General features: G+C 45.0%; 1 protein-coding gene across 1 annotated transcript in view; it reads right to left on the bottom strand.

The window, feature by feature from the left end:
* NUP107 (nucleoporin 107) overlaps positions 1-23,500 on the bottom strand; it is a 161,048-nt gene that overhangs the window by 46,206 nt on the left and 91,342 nt on the right. The window contains exons 12-14 of the mRNA XM_077265241.1: positions 22,640-22,753; positions 2,179-2,269; positions 1,626-1,702 (exon numbers count right to left, since the gene is read on the bottom strand). Of these exons, the coding sequence (XP_077121356.1) occupies positions 1,626-1,702; positions 2,179-2,269; positions 22,640-22,753 (282 nt within the window). The remainder of the gene's footprint in view (positions 1-1,625; positions 1,703-2,178; positions 2,270-22,639; positions 22,754-23,500) is intronic.

The following is a 23,500-nucleotide window of genomic DNA, read 5'->3' as shown; positions in this document are numbered from 1 at the left end:
TGCAGAGACTAAGGGTATGTGCACACGTATTCTTGGCTGCTGCGGATTTTTCCGCAGTAGATTTGATAAATCTGCAGGGCAAAAACGCTGTGCTTTTGCTGCAGATTTATCGCGGATTTACCGCGGTTTTCACTGCGGTTTTACAACTGCGGTTTTCCATAGGGGCAGCTGTAAAACCGCTGTGGAATCCGCAGAAAGAAGTGACATGCTGCGGAATGTAAACCACTGCGTTGCCGTGCGTTTTTTTCCACAGCATGTGCACAGCGTTTTTGGTTTCCCATAGGTTTACATTGAACTGTAAACTCATGGGAAACTGCTGCGGACCCGCAGCTGCAGAAACGCTGCAGATGCGCAGCAAAATCCGCATCGTGTGCACATACCCTAAGGCCATGTTCACACTTTGCGGTTTTTACCGCGGAACCGCGGCGATTTTGATGCTGCGGGTCCGCAGCAGTTTCCATAGCGTTTCCATTTACATGTAAACCCTATGGAAACCGCAAACCGCTGTGCACATGCTGCGGGAAAAACCGTGCAGAAACGCAGCGGTTTAAAACCCGCAGCATGTCACTTCTTTGTGCAGAATCGCTGCGATTCTGCACCCATAGGAATGCATTGATCCACTAACCTCCCGCATGGGGCTGTGCCCACGTTGCGGGAAGTAAGCGGTTAATGTGCGGGTGGTATCCGGGGTGGAGGAGAGGAGACTCTCCTCCAGGCCCGGGGAACCATATTTGGGGTAAAAAAAAGAATAAAAATAAAAAATCATGTTATACTCACCTCTCAGCGCTGCACGCGGCCGGCCGGTCAGAGTTGCTGTGCGAACAGGACCTGCGGTGACGTCGCGGTCACATGACCGTGATGACGCCCGGGTCACATGACCGTGACGTCACGAAGGTCCTTCTCGGCACAGCATCTTTGGAACCGGACCGCCGCGTGCAGCGCCGACGAGATCCGGACATCAGAGGGTGAGTATAACCAATTTTTATTATTTTTAACATTACTATTGATGCTGCATATTGCTGCATATGCAGCATCAATAGTATAGGATAGGGAGAACCCGCGGAGGGACGCCGCAAAGTGTGAACATGGCCTAAATGATCCAAGCAGTATTTAAAAAGTGTACCTCCAGTTACATTCCTGCCTGATCTTACATCGGATGTTGAGAGATGCAGGGCAATTGTACCATGTCTGAAGGATCTGATCCATAGGTTATATTAATGTACTGCCTAACATGCACCCTGCATCTCTCCAGGTAGTGTGTCAAATTGAATAAGAAAAATGAATGAGGGGTTTATACAAGTACCATAGACATTTATTTCACAAATTCTAAAATTAGAATTTTTTTTTTTTACAAAAGGAGATGTTTAATAAGGACAGATATTACATCAAAAACAGCTAAATTATCTGTAGATTGCTATGGGTTCAGCTTCAAAACTCCCTGATGTTCAGGTGGTCTGGCACACACTTCAAAGAAGTTTTTGCTTTGGACTAGGCAGCCATTGAAATAATGGATAAAATTAGGCCAAATTCAGCAAAGCAAGAGCACTGTTTGCCTGTTCTAGATCACAGACAAGGGACTCCAAGTAGGGTGCCCCCTGCTCAACACTTATGATACAAATACTTACATCATCAGCCATCCGCCAACAGCAAGCTTTCCACACACAGCGATATGGATTGCCTTCCACTTGCTGCAATTCGCCACCTACATGAAATGCACACAAAAACAAAGCAATAGTCTTTCAGTACTTTCTAGTGATGAGTGAACGTGCTCGGATAAGGTGTTATCCGAGCAGGCCCGGGTGCTAACCGAGTGACTTCGGCGTGCTCGTTAACTATCTTTTGAGTCCCGGAGGCTGCATGTCTCCGAGCTTCCCTGCATGTGTTTCAGCTGTCGAACAGCTGTGATACATACAGCCACGGGGTCTCGAACATTATTCAAGCATGTCGAAGTCACTTGTTAGCACCCGAGCATGCTAGGCTAACACCTTATCAGTGCACGTTCGCTCATATCATACTTTCCAACTGTCTAGCTCTTCATACTTACCCACCCCATCTTCCAGACTGATCATGTAGCCCAATGCAATACTACAAAGAGTAGATTACACTTTGGCATGAAAATAAACGAGCACCAAGAGAATAGTATATTTCACAACCGAAAAGGTCCACATTGAACGCTACCTTTAGTTATATTGGGGTCATGATAAAGTTTCCAGCCCTCCAATGTTGCTGCTCTCCAGGCTTGACCACATCTTTTACACAAGCGCTGTGCCTGAGGAAAGGAGAAAGATATTATTGGTTGATTAAAAGCAGCCATCCCAATCAAGCACAACGCAGCCATATAGAAAACCAATTAAAGGGGGTTGTTTAATTGTAAAATATATATTTCTGAAATAACTGGGGCCTACACCGAATCTCGCAAATCCGCAGATCCAGCGCAGGCCTGCTCTGGAGGTCTGCACTGGCTTCGGAAGTGATGTCTGACGCATTTGGTAGTCATAGCACGCAAATGGCAGCAGCGATGCTGTGACTTTCAGACAGGGTAACACTGACTTCAGATCAAGTGAAAACCTACAAGGCGGCCCGCGCTGGAAGTGAAATATGCCTCAGTTTATTGCTTTTTTAATCAATTCATGCGTTACAATATTTAGCTGTCAGACAAACCCTTTAACAAACTCCATATTTGTATAGCTCTACGTGCACTTTATCTATTTTCCCAGTACTGATAGAGTCAGGTGGGGACAGAATTTTTAAAACGTGTTCCATCAGGTGTAAGGTACAATACAACCACATATCATCACCACAGAAAAAGAATGTTCTCTTTTATTCATTCAGCAAATTATAGGAATACATTTGTGGACAGCCTTCGTTAAAAAGGGGCTATCCACCTTTGTGGACCATTTATTTTCCTCCTTCGCCTCATTGGGAAACACAGGACCATGGGTGTTATGCTGCTGACACTAGGAGGCGACACCAAGTTAATACAAAGAAAGTTAGCTCTTCCTCTGCAGTAAACACCTGCATGCTGGCTCCAAGAGAAACAGTTCATGCTTTGTGTCTGTAGGAGGCACACGGGTCAGGTTTTCAGACCAAAAATCCTTTTTTATTTTAACTTTTCAATTTTTGCTTTTTTCTTCGGATGAAGGGGCGACGGATTCGTTTAAGGTTCCGATCTCCCCAAACAAACAACATGCAGGAACGTGGAGTGTCGCCTCCACATACCCCCTACTGCGAAGTGGGACACCATGCCTGAGCTGATTTTTCAGGGGCAACGGGTCTCTTAAAGGGCACCAATCTCCGGAGGGGGTTCCGGTGATACTGGTCACTCAGGGTTGGCCACACCGGGTGTGGTTCGGGGAGTGGGTGTGCCTCGTCGCAGACATGCCCTGGCAATTGCCGGATCGTCCAGATCTGCTCTCCCAGGGTCCATTTTACCATAAGAACGCAGCGGTCGTGTGTTTAACCCCTTAGTGACAGAGCCAATTTGGTACTTAATGACCGAGCCAATTTTTACAATTCTGACCAGTGTCACTTTAAGAGGTTATAACTCTGGAACGCTTTATCGGATCCCGCTGATTCGGAGATTGTTTTTTCGTGACATGTTGTACTTCAAGTTAGTGGTAACATTTTTTCGATATTACTTGCGATTATTTATGAAAAACTGGAAATATGGCGAAAATTTTTAAAATTTTGCAATTTTCAAACTTTGTATTTTTATGCCCTTAAATCAGAGAGATATGTCACAAAAAATAGTTAATAAATAACATTTCTCACATGTCTACTTTACATCAGCACAATTTTGGAAACAATTTTTTTTTTGTTAGGGAGTTATAAGGGTTAAAAGTTGACCAGCAATTTCTCATTTTTACAACACCATGTTTTTTTTAGGGACCACATCACCTTTGAAGTGATTTTGAGGGGTATATATGATAGAAAATAACCAAGTGTGACACCATTCTAAAAACTGCACCCCTCAAAACCACATTCAAGAAGTTTATTAACCCTTTACGTACTTCACAGGAACTAAAACAATGTGGAAGAAAAAAAATGAACATTTAACTATTTTTTGCAAACATTTTACTTCAGAACCATTTTTTTTAATTTTCACAAGTGTAAAAACAGAAATTTAACCACAAATTTTGTTGTGCAATTTTTCCTGAGTACGTCGATACCCCATATGTGGAGGTAAACCACTGTTTGGGCGCACCGCAGAGCTTGGAAGTGAAGGAGCACCGTTTGACTGTTTCAATGCAGAATTGGCTGGAATTGAGATCGGACGCCATGTCGCGTTTGGAGAGCCCCTAATGTGCCTAAACAGTGGAAACCCCCCACAAGTGACACCATTTTGGAAACTAGACCCCTTAAGGAACTTATCTAGATGTGTGGTGAGCACTTTGAACCCCCAAGTGCTTTACAGAAGTTTATAACGTAGAGCTGTGAAAATAAAAAATCTCATTTTTTCTACAAAAATGATCTTTTTGCCCCCAAATTTTTATTTTCACAAGCGTAACAGGAGAAATTAGACCACAAAAGTTGTTGTGCAATTTCTCCTGAGTACGTCGATACCCCATATGTGGGGGTAAACCACTGTTTGGGCGCACCGCAGAGCTTGGAAGAGAAGGAGTGTCGTTTTACTTTTTCAATGTAGAATTGGCTGGAATTGAGATCGGACGCCATGTCACGTTTGGAGAGCCGCTGATGTGCCTAAACAGTGGAGACCCCCCACATATGACACCATTTTGGAAACTAGACCCCTTAAGGAACTTATCTAGATGTGTGGTGTGCACTTTAAACCCCCAGGTGCTTCACAGAAGTTTATAGCGTAGAGCCGTGAAAATAAAAAAATCGCATTTTTTCTACAAAAATGATCTTTTTGCCTCCAAATTTTTATTTTACCAAGGGTAACAGGAGAAAATGGACCCCAGAAGTTGTTGTACAATTTGTCTTGAGTACGCCGACACTCCATATGTGGGGGTAAACCACTGTTTGGGCGCATGGCTGAGCTCGGAAGCAAAGGAGCGCCATTTGACTTTTCAATGCAAAATTGACTGGAATTGAGATTGGACGCCATGTCGCGTTTTGAGAGCCCCTGATGTGCCTAAACAGTAGAAACCCCCCAAAAGTGACCCCATTTTGGAAACTAGACCCCCCATGGAACTTATCTAGATGTGTAGTGAGAACTTTGAATGCCCAAGTGCATCACAGAAGTTTATAATGCAGAGTCGTGAAAATAAAAAATATATATTTTTTAACAATAAAGATTTTCTAGCCCCCAAGTTTTTATTTTCACAAAGGTAACAAGAGAAATTGGACCCCAAAAGTTGTTGTCCAATTTGTCCTGAGTATGCTGGTACCCCATATGTGGGGGAAAACCACTGTTTGGGCGCGCGGCAGAGCTCGGAAGGGAAGGAGCGCCATTTTGGAATGCAGACTTTGATAGAATTGTCTGCGGGCGTTATGTTGCGTTTGCAGACCCCTAATGTACCTAAACAGTAGAAACCCCCAACAAGTGACCCCATTTTGGAAAATAGACCCCCCAAGGAACTTATCTAGATATGTGGTGAGAACTTTGAATGACCAAGTGCTTCACAGAAGTTTATAATGCAGAGTAGTGAAAATAAAAAATATTTTTTTTCCCACAAAAAAGATTTTTTTAGCCCTCAAATTTTTATTTTCACAAAGGTAACAAGAGAAATTGGACCCCAAAAGTTGTTGTCCAATTTGTCCTGAGAATGCTGGTACCCCATATGTGGGGGTAAACCACTGTTTGGGCGCACGGCAGAGCTCAGAAGGGAGGGAGCACCATTTGACTTTTTTAGCGCAAAATTGGCTGTCGTGTTTGGAGACCCCCTGATGTACCTAAACAGTGGAAACCCCCAAATTATAACTCCAACCCTAACTCCAACACACCCCTAACCCTAATCTCAACCCGATCCATAATCCTAATCACAACCCTAACGATAATCACAACCCTAACCCCAAAACAGCCCTAATCTCAACCCTAACCATAACCCTAATCAAAACCCTAAATCCAACACACCCCTAACCCTAATCCCAACCCTAACCCAAACCCTAATCCCAACCCTAATCCCAAACATAACCCTAATCCCAACCCTAATCCAACCCCTAACCCTAATCCCAACTCTAACCCTAACTTTAGCCCCAACCCTAACCCTAACTTTAGCCCCAACCCTAACCATGACTTTAGCCCCCGTCGTCACAAAAAAAGTTCAATGTAACCTTTTTTTTGTACGTCGCGTCCGCCATTTCCGCGCATGCGTGGCCGTAACTCTGCCCCCTCCTCCCCAGGACATAGACTGGGCAGCGGATGCGTTGAAAAACTGCATCCGCTGCCCACGTTGTGCACAATTTTCACAACGTGCGTCGGTACGTCGGGCCGACGCATTGCGACCGCCCTGTACCGACGCAAGTGTGAAAGAAGCCTAAGGCTACTTTCACACTAGCGTCGTACTCGGCCCATCGCAGTGTGTCGGGCCGACGTACCGACGCTAGCGTTGTAAGCGCCGCACAACGGGTGCAGCGGATGCTGTTTTTTCAACGCATCCGCTGCCCCATTGTGAGGTGTGGGGAGGCAGGGGCGGAGTTTCGGCCGCGCATGCGCGGTCGGAAATGGCGGACACGTCGCACAAAAAAGTTACATGTAGCTTTTTTTGTGCCGACGGTCCGCCAAAGCACGACGCATCCGTCGCACGACGGATGCGACGTGTGGCAATCCGTCGCAATGCGTCGCTAATGCAAGCCAATGGAGAAAAAACGCATCCTGCAAGCACTTTTGCAGGATGCGTTTTTTCTCCAACGACGCATTGCGACGGAAGCCAAAAAACGCTAGTGTGAAAGTAGCCTAACCCTAACCCTAAATTTAGCCCCAACCCTAACCCTAACCCTAAATTTAGCCCCAACCCTAACCCTAAATTTAGCCCCAACCCTAATTTTAGCCCCAACTCGTTTCTCCTGCCGGCCGGCAGATGGCAGCAGATGGCGGGCGCACTGCGCATGCGCCCGCCATGAGGAAAAAGCCGGCCGGCAGGAGAAGACAGAAGAGGACCCAGGGACACCGGGTGAGTATGTTAGGGTCCCCGAATCCCCCTATTTCTCTGTCCTCTGATGTGCGATCACATCAGAGGACAGAGAATTACAGATCGCTTTTAATTTTTTTTTTTGCGGTCGCCGGTAAATTGTTAATTACCGGCGATCGCAAAACAGGGGTCGGTGCAAACCGATCCCGATCATGTTCTTTGGGGTCTCGGCTACCCCCGGCTGCTGAGACCCCAAAGATCTTCCGGGTGCCGGGCGGCGGGCGCACTGCGTGTGCGCCCGCCATTTTTTCCCGGAAAAAAGATGGCGGCGCCCATCGGGAGCCACGAGGAGCACCGGGGGAGATAGGCGAGTATTGGGGGGCTATTGGGGGCCATCGGGGACACTATTTCTCTGTCCTCCGATGTGCGATCACATCGGAGGACAGAGAAATTAAAAGGCAAATCGCGGTTTATTTTTTTTTGTTGCGACCGCCGGTAAACGGTTAATTACCGGCGATCGCAACTCGGGGGTCGGTAAAAAAACCCCGAATCATGTTCTCTGGGGTCTCGGCTACCCTCGGCAACCGAGACCCCAGAGAAAATCCGACTCTGGGGGGCGCTATTCACTTTTTCCACAGCGCCGTTAATTAACGGCGCTGTGGTTTAAGTACCCTTAGCGGCCGCCGTTAAAAGGCGTATCGGCGGTCGTTAAGGGGCTAATGGCTTGGCCGTTGAATCCTGGGTTCTGACCCAGGCTGGTTTTTTCACAACCGATCGTTTCCACAATAATTGGTGCTCATAAACCTGCATTGGTACGCATTTATCACTGTACCTGGAAGAGATTTTTGCATGGTGCAAGGATCATGGACGCCGTCCTCTCTATTCTCACTATTTTAGAGTTCCTACAGACTGGTCTTGACTCAGGCCTGGCGCTTAGCTTTCTCAAGGGCAAGATCTCCGCGCCTTATCGGTCTTATTCCAGTGTAGTATTGCGACAAAACCTCAGATGAAGACTTTCATGCAAGGGGGTTTCACAAGTGGTACCCCCCTATCGCATGCCTTTAGATCCTTTCTGTCCTGGAAGGTCACCTTTCTCATTGCGATCACATCAATCAGGCGAGTATCGGAGCTAGCTGCTCTGTCCTGTCGGGCGCCTTTTTTTTTTCTATCAGGACAAGGTTGTCCTCAGGCCTTCCCGCCTTTTTTGCCCAAGGTCATCTCGTCTTTCCACCTTAACGAGGACATTGTTCTTCCTTCATTTTGCCTGGCTTCAGTCCACAGGGTGGAAAGGGCTCTCCATATTCTGGGTGTAGTCAGAACTCTTGAGAAGGTACATCTCGAGGACAGCATCCTTCCGAAGGTTGGATGCTTTGTTTGTGCTTCCCGAGGGTCACAGGAAGGGTTTAGCCGCTTCAAAGGCCACGAAAGCCAGGTGGATTCGTTCCACTATCCAGGAGTCCTACCGCGACAGAGGTAAGCCTATCCCACCGGGAAACAGGGCACACTCCATTCAGTTGGTGGGGGCTTTTTCGGCCATTCAGCATCAGCCGTCGGCGGAGCAGGTATGTAAAGCTGCGACTTGGTCCAGTCTACATACTATCTCGAAGCACTATAATATTCACACTCAAGCTTCCGCTGATGCGGGTCTTGGCAGAAGAATTCTGCAGGCCGCAGTGGCGCACATCTAAGCAGTTGTTACGTGAAGCCTGATCTTTTATGTTGTTGTCCCACCCAGGGACTGCTTTGGGACGTCCCATTGTCCTGTGTCCCCCAATGAGGCGAAGGAGAAACAGGGATTTTTGTATACTCACCGTAAAATACTTTTCTCCGAGCCACTCATTGGGGGACACAGCACCCACCCTGTTCTTTAATTTGACATGTTGTACTCTTATATGTTAATGATCTCCTACTGCTTTTGCTCTGAACTGGTTCTCTTGGAGCCAGCAGGCGCGTGTATACTGCAGAGGAGGAGCTAACTTTCTTTGTATTAACTTAGTGTCGCCTCCTTTTCCTGTTTTCGCTCCCCTCCTTCCCAGAGCCATAACTTTTTTATTTTTCCGTCATTATGGCCATGTGAGGGCTTATTTTTTGTGGGACGTGTTGTTCTTTTGAATGACACTATTGATTTTACCATGTTGTGTACTAGAAAGCGGCAAAAAAATTCCAAGTGCGGTGAAATAGCAAAAAAAGTGCAATCCTGCACTTGTTTTTTGTTTGTCTTTTTTGATAGGTTCACTAAATGCTAAAACTGACCTGCCATTACGATTCTCCAAGTCATTACGAGTTGACAGACACCAAACAAGTCTGTGTTATTTTTTTATTTAAGTGGTAAAAAAAATTCCAAACTTTGCTAAAAAAAAAAAAAAAAAAAATTGGGCAATTTTCCGATGCGCGTAGCGTCTCCATTTTTTGTTATCACGGGTTGGGTGAGGGCTTATCTTTTGCGTGCCGAGCTGATGATACCATTTGGGTGCAGATACGTTCTTTTGATCACCCGTTATTGCATTTTAATGCAATGTCGCAGGCGACCAAAAAAACATAATTCTGGCGTTTTTAATTTTTTTCACACTACGCCGTTTAACGATCAGGATAATTTTTTTTATTTTTATTTTTTTGATAGATTGGGCGATTCTGAACGCGGCGATACCAAATATGTGTAGGTTTGATTTTTCTTTTATTGTTTTATTTTGAAAGGCGGTGATTTGAACTTTTATATTTTTTAACTTTTTTCATATTTTTAAAAACATTTTTTTTCTACTTTTGCCATCCTTCAATATCGTCCATGGGAGGCTAGAAGCTGGCATAGCCTGATCAGCTCTGCTACATAGGAGCGAAGCTCAGATCGCTCCTATGTAGCTGAATTACTGCATTGCTATGAGACCCGACCACAGGGTGGCGCTCACAGCAATCAGGCATCAACAACCATAGTGGTCTGCAGGAGACCTCTGGTTGTCATGCCGACGCACTGCTGACCCCTAATCACGTGACGGGGGTCAGCGGTGCAAGCATTTCCGGCCAGATGCACTTGTTAAATGCCGCTGTCAGAGTTTGACAGCGGCATTTAACTAGTTTATAGCCGCGGTGGATAGAGATTCTGCCCGCACCTATTGTGGGCACGTCAGCTGTTCAAAACAACTGACATGTCCTGGCTTAGCCTGCATCAAAGCGGGGGTTCTGTCATTGGACGTACTATTCCATCCGATGGCAGAAAGGAATTAACAAAATACTTTGCTATTATCTGCACAATGCAGGATAATTTTAAGGAAAAAAAGTTGTATTCTGCTCTGCAGCCACTATTGCATCCTGTGTCCATGTTTATAGACCACTAAGAATGATTTTACACTTGTCAATGAAAAAACAATCCTTATTATAAGGTAGACAATAACATGAGTGCACACAAAGTGGGGACAAGCAGCAGGAAGAGATGTAATATAGGTCAAAAGGTTTATATTAATATGTGTATAAATAAAACATTTACAGAAATTTCATATCGGACTCAATGCTACAAAAACATGCATAGCGCAATAAATACAAAAACATAGAAGTCCAGAAACGTATCACTCTAAGGCTGGTTTCATATTTGCGGTTGTGTCCGCATGCGTTGTGTATTCCTATATTTAACATTAGGGACGCATGCGTTTTTATTTGTTCGCGTTTTGCCGCGTTTGACGACGCATGCGTCATCTCGTCGCTTGCGGCTTGGCGCGGAAATGCAACATGTAGTAATTTTTAGAGGCGTCAATTTGCCGCCTGGAAACGCATGTGGTCGATTGCGCAAAGACTGTGACAAAAAAACACATTGCTGTCTATATGAACGCATGCGTTTACAAGCACATGCGTTTGGTTGCGTTCGTGAACGCATGCTTTCCACAAGAGAAAAACATGTCTAGACACTGATAAGCCACCCCCCACCATCAAGGTGATAAAGGGAGGGTGTGGACAGTTGCACGTCACTTCTCAGCAGACAGCCAAGCAGCGCAGACAGACCCCAGCACCTTGGAGCAAACAAGCCTCTGAACAATGTGAGTATATCCTAGCCAATGCCTTTATTTTCCATTTTCTTTCTCTACATGTCCTAATTTCTGCCATTTCTTTCTTTCTACATGCATCAGAATGTCTTCTGCTTCTTCTTCTGATGAGGAGTTTCGTCCAGGACAGTCGGAAATGGAGCATGTCAGTGAGGTGAGTACTTGCCTCGTCACATTGGTAAGTATTCACTGTCAAATCGACACGTGACAATTTGATTTTTCATTTTTTTAGAGCTCTTCTACTGCGGCAGAGACAGGGCAGGAGCAGCGGAGTCAAGGTCTGGTGGAAAGACGGCAGCGGGTACGTATACAAGGCTGACTGTTTACTGTATCCTCAGTTGAATATTCTAGAAACTTTCTTTCTATTCGTATTTCGTTACTTTTTTCTTCTGGAATCCTTTTGTATGTTGACTTTCCTATTCATGCCGTTTATCTTTTTTTCTTTCTTTTCCTTATGTTAATTGAGAAAACATTAATGAGTTTCTTTAACCCCTTACTGACCTCGGACGGGATAGTACGTCCGAGGTCAGCTCCCCTTGCTTTGATGCAGGGCTCCGCGGTGAGCCCGCATCAAAGCCGGGACATGTCAGCTTTTTTGAAAAGCTGACATGTGCCCGCAATAGCGGCGGGTGAAATCGTGATTCACACGCCGCTATTAACTAGTTAAATGCTGCTGTCAAACGCAGACAGCGGCATTTGACTACCGCATCCGGCCGGATATGAGCGCATCGCCGATCCCCGTCACATGATCGGAGGTCGGCGATGCTTCTCCATAGTAACCATAGAGGTCCTTGAGACCTCTATGGTTACTGATCGCCGGTAGCTGTGAGCGCCACCCTGTGGTCGGCGCTCACAGCACACCTGATTTTCTGCTACATAGAAGTGAACAGCAGATCGCTGCTATGTAGCAGAGGCGATCGTGCTGTGCCTGCTTCTAGCCTCCCATGGAGGCTATTGAAGCATGGCAAAAGTAAAAAAAAAAAAGTAAAAAAAAATGTGAAAAAAATAAAAAAAATATAAAAGTTTAAATCACCCCCATTTCGCCCCAATTAAAATATATCAATTAAAAAAACCCAAACCTACACATATTTGGTATAGCCGCGTTCAGAATTGCCAGATCTATCAATAGAAAAAAAGCATTAACCTGATCGCTAAACGGCGTAATGAGAAAAAAAATAGAAACGCCAGAATTACGTTTTCTTGGTCACCGCGACATTGCATTAAAATGCAAAAACGGGCGATCAAAAGAACGTATCTGCACCAAAAAGCTATCATTAAAAACGCCAGCTCGGCACGCAAAAAATAAGCCCTCACCTGACCCCAGATCACGAAAAATGGAGACGCTACGAGTATCGGAAAATGACGTTTTTGGGGTTTTTTTTGCAAAGTTTGGAATTTTTTTTCACCACTTGGGTGAAAAATAACCTAGTCATGTTTGGTGTCCATGAACTCGTGGTGACCTGGAGAATCATAATGGCAGGTCAGTTTTAGCATTTAGTGAACCTAGCAAAAAAGCCAAACAAAAAAAGTGTGGGACTGCACTTTTTTTGCAATTTCACCGCACTTGAAATTTTTTTCCCGTTTTCTAGTACACGACATGGTAAAACCAATGATGTCGTTCAAAAGTACAACCCGTCCCGCAAAAAATAAGCCCTCACATGGCCAAATTGACGGAAAAATAAAAAAGTTATGGCTCTGGGAAGGAGGGGAGTGAAAAACGAACACGGGAAAACGGAAAATCCCACGGTCATGAAGGGGTTAATTTTTAGGTTTCACAACGGGAGGATGATCTTATTGAGAATGACCTCCTCATCTCCCTGGTCCAGGAGCGAGTCCCGTTGTGGGACACCCGGGATCCACTGCACTCAAACGTCACGATCCGGCGCTTATGGAATGAGGTGGCCCAAGCGATGTGGGATGGCTGGGACAACGCCCCGACACGGGTCCGAAATGCATTTGGTAAGTATTGCACTGAAGTGTGAAGCAGCAGAGACCTTGGCCGTGCTCACTCGACTGTGTGTGATGAAAGAAACTCTCAGGAGTTTCTCTCATCAAACACAGTTGTGTGAGCACGGCCAAAAGTCCTTTTTCTGACCACAATTTTTTTATTTTTTTTTAAACAGTAGCCAAAGTCAAAACACGTTGACGTTCGAAGAAGGACCGCTTCAACAAGGACCTGCGCCAAGAGAGCCGTGTTTTCAGTGGTTCAGGAGCAAGGATCAGACGATAAAAATGCCAGAACTCGATGGTATTTGTAAGACCAGTCCTTGCCCAGAGAACGTAAGTATTTATCACGTGCATTAGGTTGTATTCTATTGCCATAATCTGTATTTTTATATTCCACAGGATTTTGCGTCAGGTAAATTTTTGATATTAATTTTCTTTTTCCTTTTTTCACAGCACATACAGCACTACTGTTGGCCCAGATTCTGGAGCGGTCCTTCATCCGACAGCCACGGACCCGTCCCAGCCATCCAGCAGAGCAGCAAGTAGGCCTTCCACACTGACTGGAGACCAGGGAGCTGGTCCATCAGGTCTTCCCCTTTCGCAGTACTCTTCCACTGCTCCTTTTTTTTTGGGCTCCTCCCGGCAGCAGCAGAGGGCTTCGGACAGGTCACTCATGCCCGAGTTTTTTAACTTGAGCTCGGTTTTACACGAAGCAATCAAGGCTTTGGGTGACCGAATGGATGTTTCACATAGCCTCTTGAATGCACGTATCCTGGAGGTCAGCAAAAGCCTCGATCAAGTGAAAGCCGACCTCCAGAGGCCAGCACATCATTTTTTTAACCAAATTGAGCAGGGCATGTCGGAACACCTTACTCCTGATCTCCAGCTGAGTGTCATGCAGGCCTGCAATGCTGCTTACGTGCAGGCTATGCAGCAGAGTCGGTATTTCCAGCAGACAGTGGTGGCATATTCACCTGTGCCTTCACTGTCATGATTGACCTCAATGTCGACCTCTGCTGCATCCCACTGCACGGCCACCTCAATTCCTTCCAACCGGACATCACTACAGCACCACCACCATGCCGAGCGCAGTTGGACATCCCACCGCAACCACCATAACATCCGCTGCTCCTGTTTGGACATCCTCCACTGACACCACGATGCAGCAGGACCCTGGCATGGCCTTCCGTACCGCCACCACCACGATGCAGCAGGACCCTGGCATGGCCTTCCGTACCGCCACCATCACGATGCAGCAGGACCCTGGCATGGCCTTCCGTACCGCCACCACCATGATGCAGCAGGACCCTGGCATGGCCTTCCGCTCTACAAGCGCTATGGACTCTGGCATGGCTGCACGCTCTACTAGCACTATGGACTCTGGCATGGCTGCACGCTCTACGAGCACTATGGACTCTGACACAGTGCAGCCGGACCCTGACAGGTCACCCACCACCACGCCATATGAGCCCACCAAGACCTCCCACAACCAGGCAAACCCCCCAAAAAAACACACAAAAAAAAAACCAAGAGGACTCTTAGCATTCCTCCCCCTTCACCTCCCAATGTGTCTGTAATGTCAGGTTTGTCTCACCCTTCCAGTGCGTCTCAAGCCTCTCATGTGTCAAGCCCCATCCCCGAACTTCCAGACCCTTCTAGTTTCATTGCCCCTTCTCCTGCCACCTCTGCGTCGTCCACGGTTAGCCAGGCCTCAGTGCTTCACACCCCCCGTTTACATCACTTCTCCCCCAAGCCGGCGCAGTAAATAAATTTTTGGGTTGTTAAAAAATAAAAACAATTTGATTTGCCACAATTATGTTTGGTTTATTGTGTCTTCCGCCGCCGGCAACACACACCGTGCACCAAGAAACTTCGCCACACACTTACTTTTTGGCCCACATCATATCTCCAGTAATTATAAAAAAAAAAAAAAAAAAAAAAAAAAAAAGACTGCAGCTTTGTGTGTCTTTAGTATACAGATATGAGGTGGGCCCAAAAATATTAGATGTATTATCTCCATAATCTCTTCTTGTCTGTTACTAGTGTGGCAGTCTGAGGAGAAAATGGTGGAAATACAGTGCAGACCTCTACTGAACAGGTCAGGTGTCTCAAAACTCATTAGTTAGGACACCTGACCTGGTGAGCAGAGAACTGCCTTGTATAACCTCCATTTTCTCTTCTTTATACATAATCTATTACACACAAATTGAAGGGACAATGGTGGTCACACACTGCATATCTATGCTCACCTGCACAGGTGTCAGAAATAGTGAATTCATGAGGCTGTTATATGTGCATCATGAATTCATTATTTCTGACACCTGACTTGATGAGTATAGATAGTGTGACAGTCATTGTCTCTTCAGTTTGTGTCCAATGGATACAGCAGAACAGAATCAGGACGCAATGACGTCAACAAGCTTACCAATAAAGCAACATGGCTGCCCTAACACTAGCAGTATGTGGCCAGTGTTTTATATCAGTATTTGTAAGCCAAAACAAGGAGTGGAAAAATTAGAGGTAAATTATGATATTAACATAATAACTAGCACCTCTGCCTTTCTCACCCACTCCTGGTTTTGGATTACAAAAACTGATATTAAATACAGATCAAATACTCAGATCAAGGTACGTTCCAAATCTAAACCAATGACAGTCCAAATTTTTTTTTCTGACATTTTTTGGGTATTTTCCTTTCTTCAGCGTAACCACACCATAAGTAGAATATATTGTAATGTTTCTTGGGTTTGTTTTACAGATTTCTGGCAACCGGAGAGAGTTTATCATCCATCCACTTCCAATACCGTCTTGGAATATCCAACCTGTCCGGAATAGTTGCGGACACCTGTCGGGCTTTGTGAAATGTACTCCGGGATGAGTTTATACATATATAATCATCCTGTAATATAAAATTGTCCTCCCCTATATAGATTACCCTGCAGAGTTTAGTGTCATCTGCAAATATTGAAATTCTACTCTGAATGCCCCCTACAAGGTCATTAATAAATATGTTAAAAAGAAGAGGGCCCAATACTGACCCCTGTGGTACCCCACTGCGAACCGCGACCCAGTCCGAGTGTGCTCCATTAATAACCACCCTTTGTTTCCTATCCAAGAGCCAGCTCTCAAATCACTTACACATATTTTCCCCTATCCCTATTATTCTCATTTTATGTATCAACCTTTTGTGTGGCACCGTATCAAAAGCTTTTGAAAAGTCCATATACACTATATCCACTGGGCTCCCTTGGTCCAGTCCGGAACTTACCTCTTCATAGAAGATGATCAAATTAGTCTGACATGAACGGTCCCTAGTAAACCCGTGTTGATACTGGGTCATGAGGTTATTCCTCTTCAGATACTCCAATATAGCATCCCTTAGAATGCCCTCCAGGATTTTACCCACAGTAGAGGTTAAGCTTACTGGCCTATAATTACCGAGTTCAGTTTTTGTCCCCTTTTTGAATATTGGCACCACATTTGCTATACCATTTGCCAGTCCTGTGGTACAGACCCTGTTATTATGGACTCTTTAACCCCTTCACCCCCGGAGCTTTTTCCGTGTTTTCGTTTTTCGCTCCCCACCTTCCCAGAGCCATAACTTTTTTATTTTTCCGTCAATTTGGCCATGTGAGGGCTTATTTTTTGCGGGACGAGTTGTACTTTTGAACAACATCATTGGTTTTACCATGTCGTGTACTAGAAAACGGGAAAAAAATTCCAAGTGCGGTGAAATTGCAAAAAAAGTGCAATCCCACACTTGTTGTTTGCTTGGCTATTTTGCTAGGTTCACTAAATGCTAAAACTGACCTGCCAGGTTATGATTCTCCAGGTCATTACGAGTTCATAGACACCTAACATGACTAGGTTATTTTTTACCTAAGTGGTGAAAAAAAATTCCAAACTTTGCTAAAAAAAAAAAATTAAATAAATTGCGCCATTTTCCGATACACGTAGCGTCTCCATTTTTCATGATCTGGGGTCGGTTGAGGGCTTATTTTTTGCGTGCCGAGACGGCGTTTTTAATGATACCAATTCGGTGCAGATGCGTTCTTTTGATCGCCCGATATTGCATTTTAATGCAAATCGCAGCGACAAAAAAAACGTAATTCTGGCGTTTCGATTTTTTTTCTCGTTCCGCCGTTTAGCGATCAGGTTAATGCTTTTTTTTATTGATAGATCGGGCGATTCTGAACGCGGCGATACCAAATATGTGTAGATTTGATTTTTTTTTTATTGATTTATTTTGATTGGGGCGAAAGGGGGGTGATTTAAACTTTTATGTTTTTTTTTATTTTTTCCACATTTTTTAAAACTTTTTTTTTTTACTTTTGTCATGCTTCAATAGCCTCCATGGGAGGCTAGAAGCAGGCACAACGCGATCGGCTCTGCTACATAACAGCGATCATAAGATCGCTGTTATGTAGCTGAAATGCAGGTGTGCTGTGAGCGCCGACCACAGGGGGGCGCTCACAGTACGCCGGCATCAGTAACCATAGAGGTCTCAAGGACCTCTATGGTTACCTTCCTGATGCATCGCCAACCCCCGATCATGTGACGGGGGTCGGCGATGACGTCATTTCCGGCTGCCCGGCCGGATGCGGTAGTTAAATGCCGCTGTCTGCGTTTGACAGCGGCATTTAACTAGTTAATAGGTGCGGGCAGATCGCGATTCTGCCCGCGCCTATTGCGGGCACATGTCAGCTGTTCAAAACAGCTGACATGTCCCGGCTTTGATGCGGGCTCGCCGCGGAGCCCTGCATCAAAGCGGGGGCGCTGACATCGGACGTACTATTCCGTCCGATGTCAGTAAGGGGTTAAAGATTAAAAATAATGGTCTATCAATGACTGTACTTAATTCCTGCAGTACTCGGGGGTGTATCTCCTCCGGGCCCGGATATTTGTCAATTTTAGTGATTTTTAGACGCCGCCGTACTTCCTGCTGGGTTAAGCAGGTGACACTTAGGGTACCGTCACACAGTGGCATTTTCATCGCTACGACGGCACGATTCGTGACGTTGTAGCGATATAGTTACGATCTCGCAGTGTCTGACACGCCACTGCGATCAGGGACCCTGCTGAGAATCCTACGTCGTAGCAGATCGTTTGAAACTTTCTTTCGTCGCTGGATCTCCCGCTGTCATCGCTGGATCGTTGTGTGTGACAGCGATCCAGCGATGCGTTCGCTTGTAACCAGGGTAAACATCGGGTTACTAAGCGCAGGGCCACGCTTAGTAACCCGATGTTTACCGTGGTTACCAGCGTAAAAGTGAGAGCAGATCACAGCGGTGATGTCGCCGCTGTGATCTGCTTTCACTTTACGGCGGCACTCAGAGCGGGAAGCGGACAGCAAGGGACCTGACGGACATCAGATGGTGAGTATGTACGGTTTGTTTTTTTTTACTTTTACGCTGGTAACCACGGTAAACATCGGGCCGTTGCGGCCCTGCGCTTAGTAACCCGATGTTTACCCTGGTTACCAGCGAACCTCGGCATCGTTGGTCGCTGGAGAGCGGTCTGTGTGACAGCTCCCCAGCAACCATACAATGACTTACCAACGATCACGGCCAGGTCGTATCGCTGGTCGTGATCGTTGGTAAATCGTTATGTGAGACGGTACCCTAAATGGGAATTTTTGTTATCACTGATCATATTGTCTGCCATGGGATTTTCTTGTGTAAATACTGATGAAAAAAAGTCATTTAGCATATTGGCTTTTTCCTCATTCTCATCCACCATTTCACCCAGACTATTTTTAAGGGGGCCAACACTTTCATTTTTTAGTTTCTTACTATTTATGTAGTTAAAGAATATTTTGGGATTATTTTTACTCTCTCTGGCAATGAGTCTCTCTGTCTCAATCTTTTCTGCCTTGATTTGCTTTTTACAGAATTTATTTAATTTTTTTGTATTTATTTAATGCCTCCTCACTACCTACTTCCTTTACTTCTCTAAATGCTTTCTTTTTGTCCCTTATTGCGCCCCTTACAGCTCTATTTAGCCATATTGGTTTCCTCCTATTTCTAGTATGTTTATTCCCATACGGTATATACTGTGCACAGGTCCTATCCAGGATGCTAATAAACGTCTCCCATTTTCTTTGTGTATTTTTATGTCTCAGGATATCGTCCCAGTTAATTGCACCAAGATCATCTCTCATCCGTTGGAAATTTGCCCTCCTGAAGTTTAGTGTCCTTGTCACCCCTTTACTACACATCTTATTAAAGGATACACGAAAACTTATTATTTTGTGATCACTATTCCCCAAGTGACCCCCAACCCTTATATTTGCTATGCGGTCTGGCCTGTTGGATAATATTAGGTCTAGCAGTGCCCCCCTTCTTGTTGGGTCCTGAACCAGTTGTGAAAGGTAATTGTCTCTCATAGTTGTCAAAAACCGATTACCTTTGCTGGAACTGCAGGTTTCTGTTCCCCAATCTATTTCAGGGTAGTTGAAGTCCCCCATAATAATGACTTCTCCTTGAGTCGCAGCTTCATCTATTTGCTTTACGAGGATATTCTCCATTGCTTCCATTATTTTTGGAGATTTATAACAAACCCCTATCAGTAATTTATTATTTTTCCCCCCTCCCCTTATCTCCACCCACAGGGACTCTACATTTTCATTAAATTCACCTATATTATCACGCCGGATGGGTTTTAAGGACGATTTTACATACAGACACACCCCACCCCCTCGCTTATCTGTACGGTCATTTCTGAAAAGGCTATAGCCCTGCAAGTTAACAGCCCAGTCATGGCTCTCATCCAGCCACGTCTCAGATATCCCCACCATGCCATAATTATGCTCCAACAACATTAATTCTAATTTGTCCATTTTGTTGGCGAGGCTTCTGGCATTAGTATACATGCACTTGATGTTCCTCTCTGTACCTCTATTCTTTCTCAAATTATTAACTGTTCTAACCCCACCCCCAACATCCTTATTTGTGCCCAGATCTCTATCTGCACTATCTTCCCCTCCTATAAATTGAATACCCTCCCCCCCAATCCCTAGTTTAAACACTCCTCCAACCTTCTAGCCATTTTCTCCCCCAGCACAGCTGCACCTTCCCCATTGAGGTGCAGCCCGTCCCTAGCGTAGAGCCTGTAGACAACTGAGAAGTCGGCCCAGTTCTGCAGGAACCCAAACCCCTCCTTCCTACACCAATTCTTGAGCCACTTATTAACCTCCCTAATCTCCCGTTGTCTCTCTGGCGTGGCACGTGGTACAGGCAGTATTTCGGAAAATACCACGTTGGAGGTCCTTGCTTTCAGCTTGCAGCCTAATTCCCTGAAATCATCTTTAAGGACCTTCCACCTACCTCTAACTTTGTCAATTGTGCCAATGTGCACCATGACCGCTGGGTCCTCACCAGCCCCTCCCAGTAATCTGTCCACCCGATCAGCGATGTGTCAGACTCGAGCACCAGGTAGGCAGCACACCGTTCGACGATCCCTGTCTTTGTGACAGATTGCCCTATATGTTCCCCTAATAATAGAGTCCCCCACTACCAGCACCTGTCTGGCCTGTACTGTTCTCCTATTTCCCTCCTTACTGTAGCAGTCACTCCTCCGGCTTTCAGAGGGCATGCCTGGCTGCAGCAGTGCTACCCCTGTACTGGCACACCCCTCACCCGCCAACTTAGCAAACTTATTGGGGTGTGCCAGATCAGGACTAGCCTCCCTGGCACTCTTCCCTCTACCCCGCTTTCTGAATGTCACCCAGCTAGCTACTTCACTCTCCTGCAGTTCCATCCTTCCATCCCCCCTCATCTATCCCATTGAGCGTCTGCTCAGTGAGCAGAAGACTCCTCTCCATATTGTCTATGGATCTCAGTGTTGCCAGCTGCACATTTAGATCCAGAATCTGGGGTTCCAAATGCACAACGTGCTCACATCTCGCACAGCAGTACGCACCCTCGACCGGCTGATCAAGGACTGCATACATGTGGCAAGATGTGCACTGGATGGCATTAACAATAGTGGAGCACATTTCCTAATGGGGATTGCACCAGACAGAAACGTTAAAAAATAAATACAGAGTATTAATAAAAAAGACAGCAATTCCTCCCTTGGAAACTCCCTGATTCCAAAGTCACTGAATCACAAGTCACACTTACCGCCGTTCACACTTACGCTCAGGTCACACTCAGCTCGCTCACACTCGCTAAGCTGAAGATTTCACGATTTTTTTTTTCCCTTCAGCAACAATCCACCTTGCTGTTCAATGCTCTACCAAAAAGGACTTGAGTCCCAAACAGCTGCCCCTTATAACCCCTTAATTATGAGCCCCCACCCTAAATTATCCCCTTGTGAATATAGCTACTCCGAATTCAGCAACTCACACCAATTCACACAGGTATTTGTTAAAAGCTTTCCAAATACCTCTTCACTGAATCACAAGTCACACTTACCGCTGTTAACACTTACGCTCAGGTCACACTCAGCTCGCTCACACTCGCTAAGCTGAAGATTTAAAGATTTTTTTTTTCCCTTCAGCATCAATCTACCTTGCTGTTCAATGCTCTACCAAAAAGGCGATTTCTGTCTTGCTCCCAAGCAAAAGCACAGGCAAGAAACAGCTTGATGCTTAAATCCAGGTTGAAATAAAAGCTCTCCATGCGAAGATCCATCATGACACAAGATACAGTAGCAAACTGTTAAGATTTCAGTAGCCTTAGGGTCTATATATAGAGATTCCATAATACACGCCCTCTGTAGTCACATTGGCGGTGTCTGGTTATCTTGATTTTTCTCTTGTGAAATTTCTCATCATGCCCACCAAAAACGCAAACGCAGAAAAAAACGCATATAAACGCGTACAAACGCGGTGTTGTTTTCACCGCATGCGATACCGCATGCATCTAAAAAACGCTGCGTTTTTACGCGTTTATATGCGTTTTTTCCACCACTTGCGGATGCGTTTTAAACGCTAATGTGAAACTAGCCTAATAGATGTATCCCTTTGTAATGGGCACCATGCACTGGATATATATCACTTAAAGGTATGAACTATTTCATTATTAACTAGCATCATGATTTGTAGAGTTATTTACAAGCTTGTGGCACCATTCTAGCATGAGGAGATACAATCAGGTTAGTGTGCTTCTCGTCTGCCTATGAACTTGTTGTATCAGAGGAATTGATCATATGGGCACATACATACATGTGATATATATATGGCACAGGCACCACAACGTGCTGGTGTCCCCGATGGTAAGTGCCCCCCACCACGCTTGCTCAGGGCCCCGACACTTGAGTGGGTGGTGAAGCCGGCCCTGTACATAGTATTACAAACCTTTTGCCCTATGTATATTACATCTCTTCCTGATGCTTGTCACCACATTGTGTGCACCCATGTTATGGTCTACCTTATAATAAAGATTGTTTTTTCATTTGAATTATAGGCTCCATCGTTCGTAGTTAAACTCTTTATTTGCATTGGTGATATAAGGTTTTCAAACTGACTAACAATGCTGGCAAGATTCTGCGTGTAAACCGCAGGTTCACCTGTAAAACTGCACAAATATTAATCTGCAAGCCAAAATGGTTTGTGAAAAACATGTTGCTCTACCCCAAGTCTAACATTATAGGAATAATCTATGCAACTCAATTTCACGGATCTACCTCATCAGTCATGCCAGCTCTGATCAAGGTGAATAGATACTTCAGAATCCTGATGTCATCCTCACGATCAAGATCATCCAAGGGAAGTTTCTGCCTTATGGGAGCGTCAGGATCCTATGGCAAGGTTAAAGGAAACAAATAATAAAGGCATTTTACTACTGATGTGCAGAAGTCTGCATTACTATAAAATAATAGACTTTAGAGGGCCAAGAGTGTCCAGTTCTGATAGGACCAATAGTAGGGAGCAGAAGAAAAGGAAGGGATAAGAATCTAAAGGAATGATTAAGACCCACTGCCGAGACAGGGTATACAGCTGTAATCTCTGGGGAACCATACAGGGAGTATTCAATTATAATATATACATAATATTTGGTGATCCATGCGGTACCATCATAAGAGAAATGGAAGATTATGTAACATAATTCATGTTGAAATCTACATGGAAGGTACACAGAACAAGCTTTTCAGAGCTTAATATAGAGTATATGAAAATGTTTTTCAAAATTTTATAATATTTGGAATTCAGAGTCCTCAGTGATTGATACCTTTTAATGGCTAACTGAAAAGATGGTAACAAATTGCAAGCTTTCATTTAAGGTATGTTGGACGGTTGATTGGCTTCTGATACAGGGATGTCTCTATTTCATTGTTCTGCAGCTTAATGATGGTGTCCAAAAAGTTAATTTCAGTACAGGAGTAGTTGAGTGTTAAGATGAAGGTGGGTGATGCCAATCGTCCGCCCAACATACTTTAAATGGGACAGTTAACAATTCAAAACACATCAAAAACTCTATTGTCTACAGCCAAGCCATCAGATACAATGGAATATGTTCCAACCCCATGGATAGAGATGAACACCTT

Source organism: Ranitomeya variabilis, chromosome 5, assembly GCF_051348905.1.
Source record: "Ranitomeya variabilis isolate aRanVar5 chromosome 5, aRanVar5.hap1, whole genome shotgun sequence".
Taxonomy (NCBI): domain Eukaryota; kingdom Metazoa; phylum Chordata; class Amphibia; order Anura; family Dendrobatidae; genus Ranitomeya; species Ranitomeya variabilis.
The sequence above is the reverse complement of the archived record's forward strand: the minus strand, read 5'-3'. Positions and strand labels throughout refer to the sequence as shown.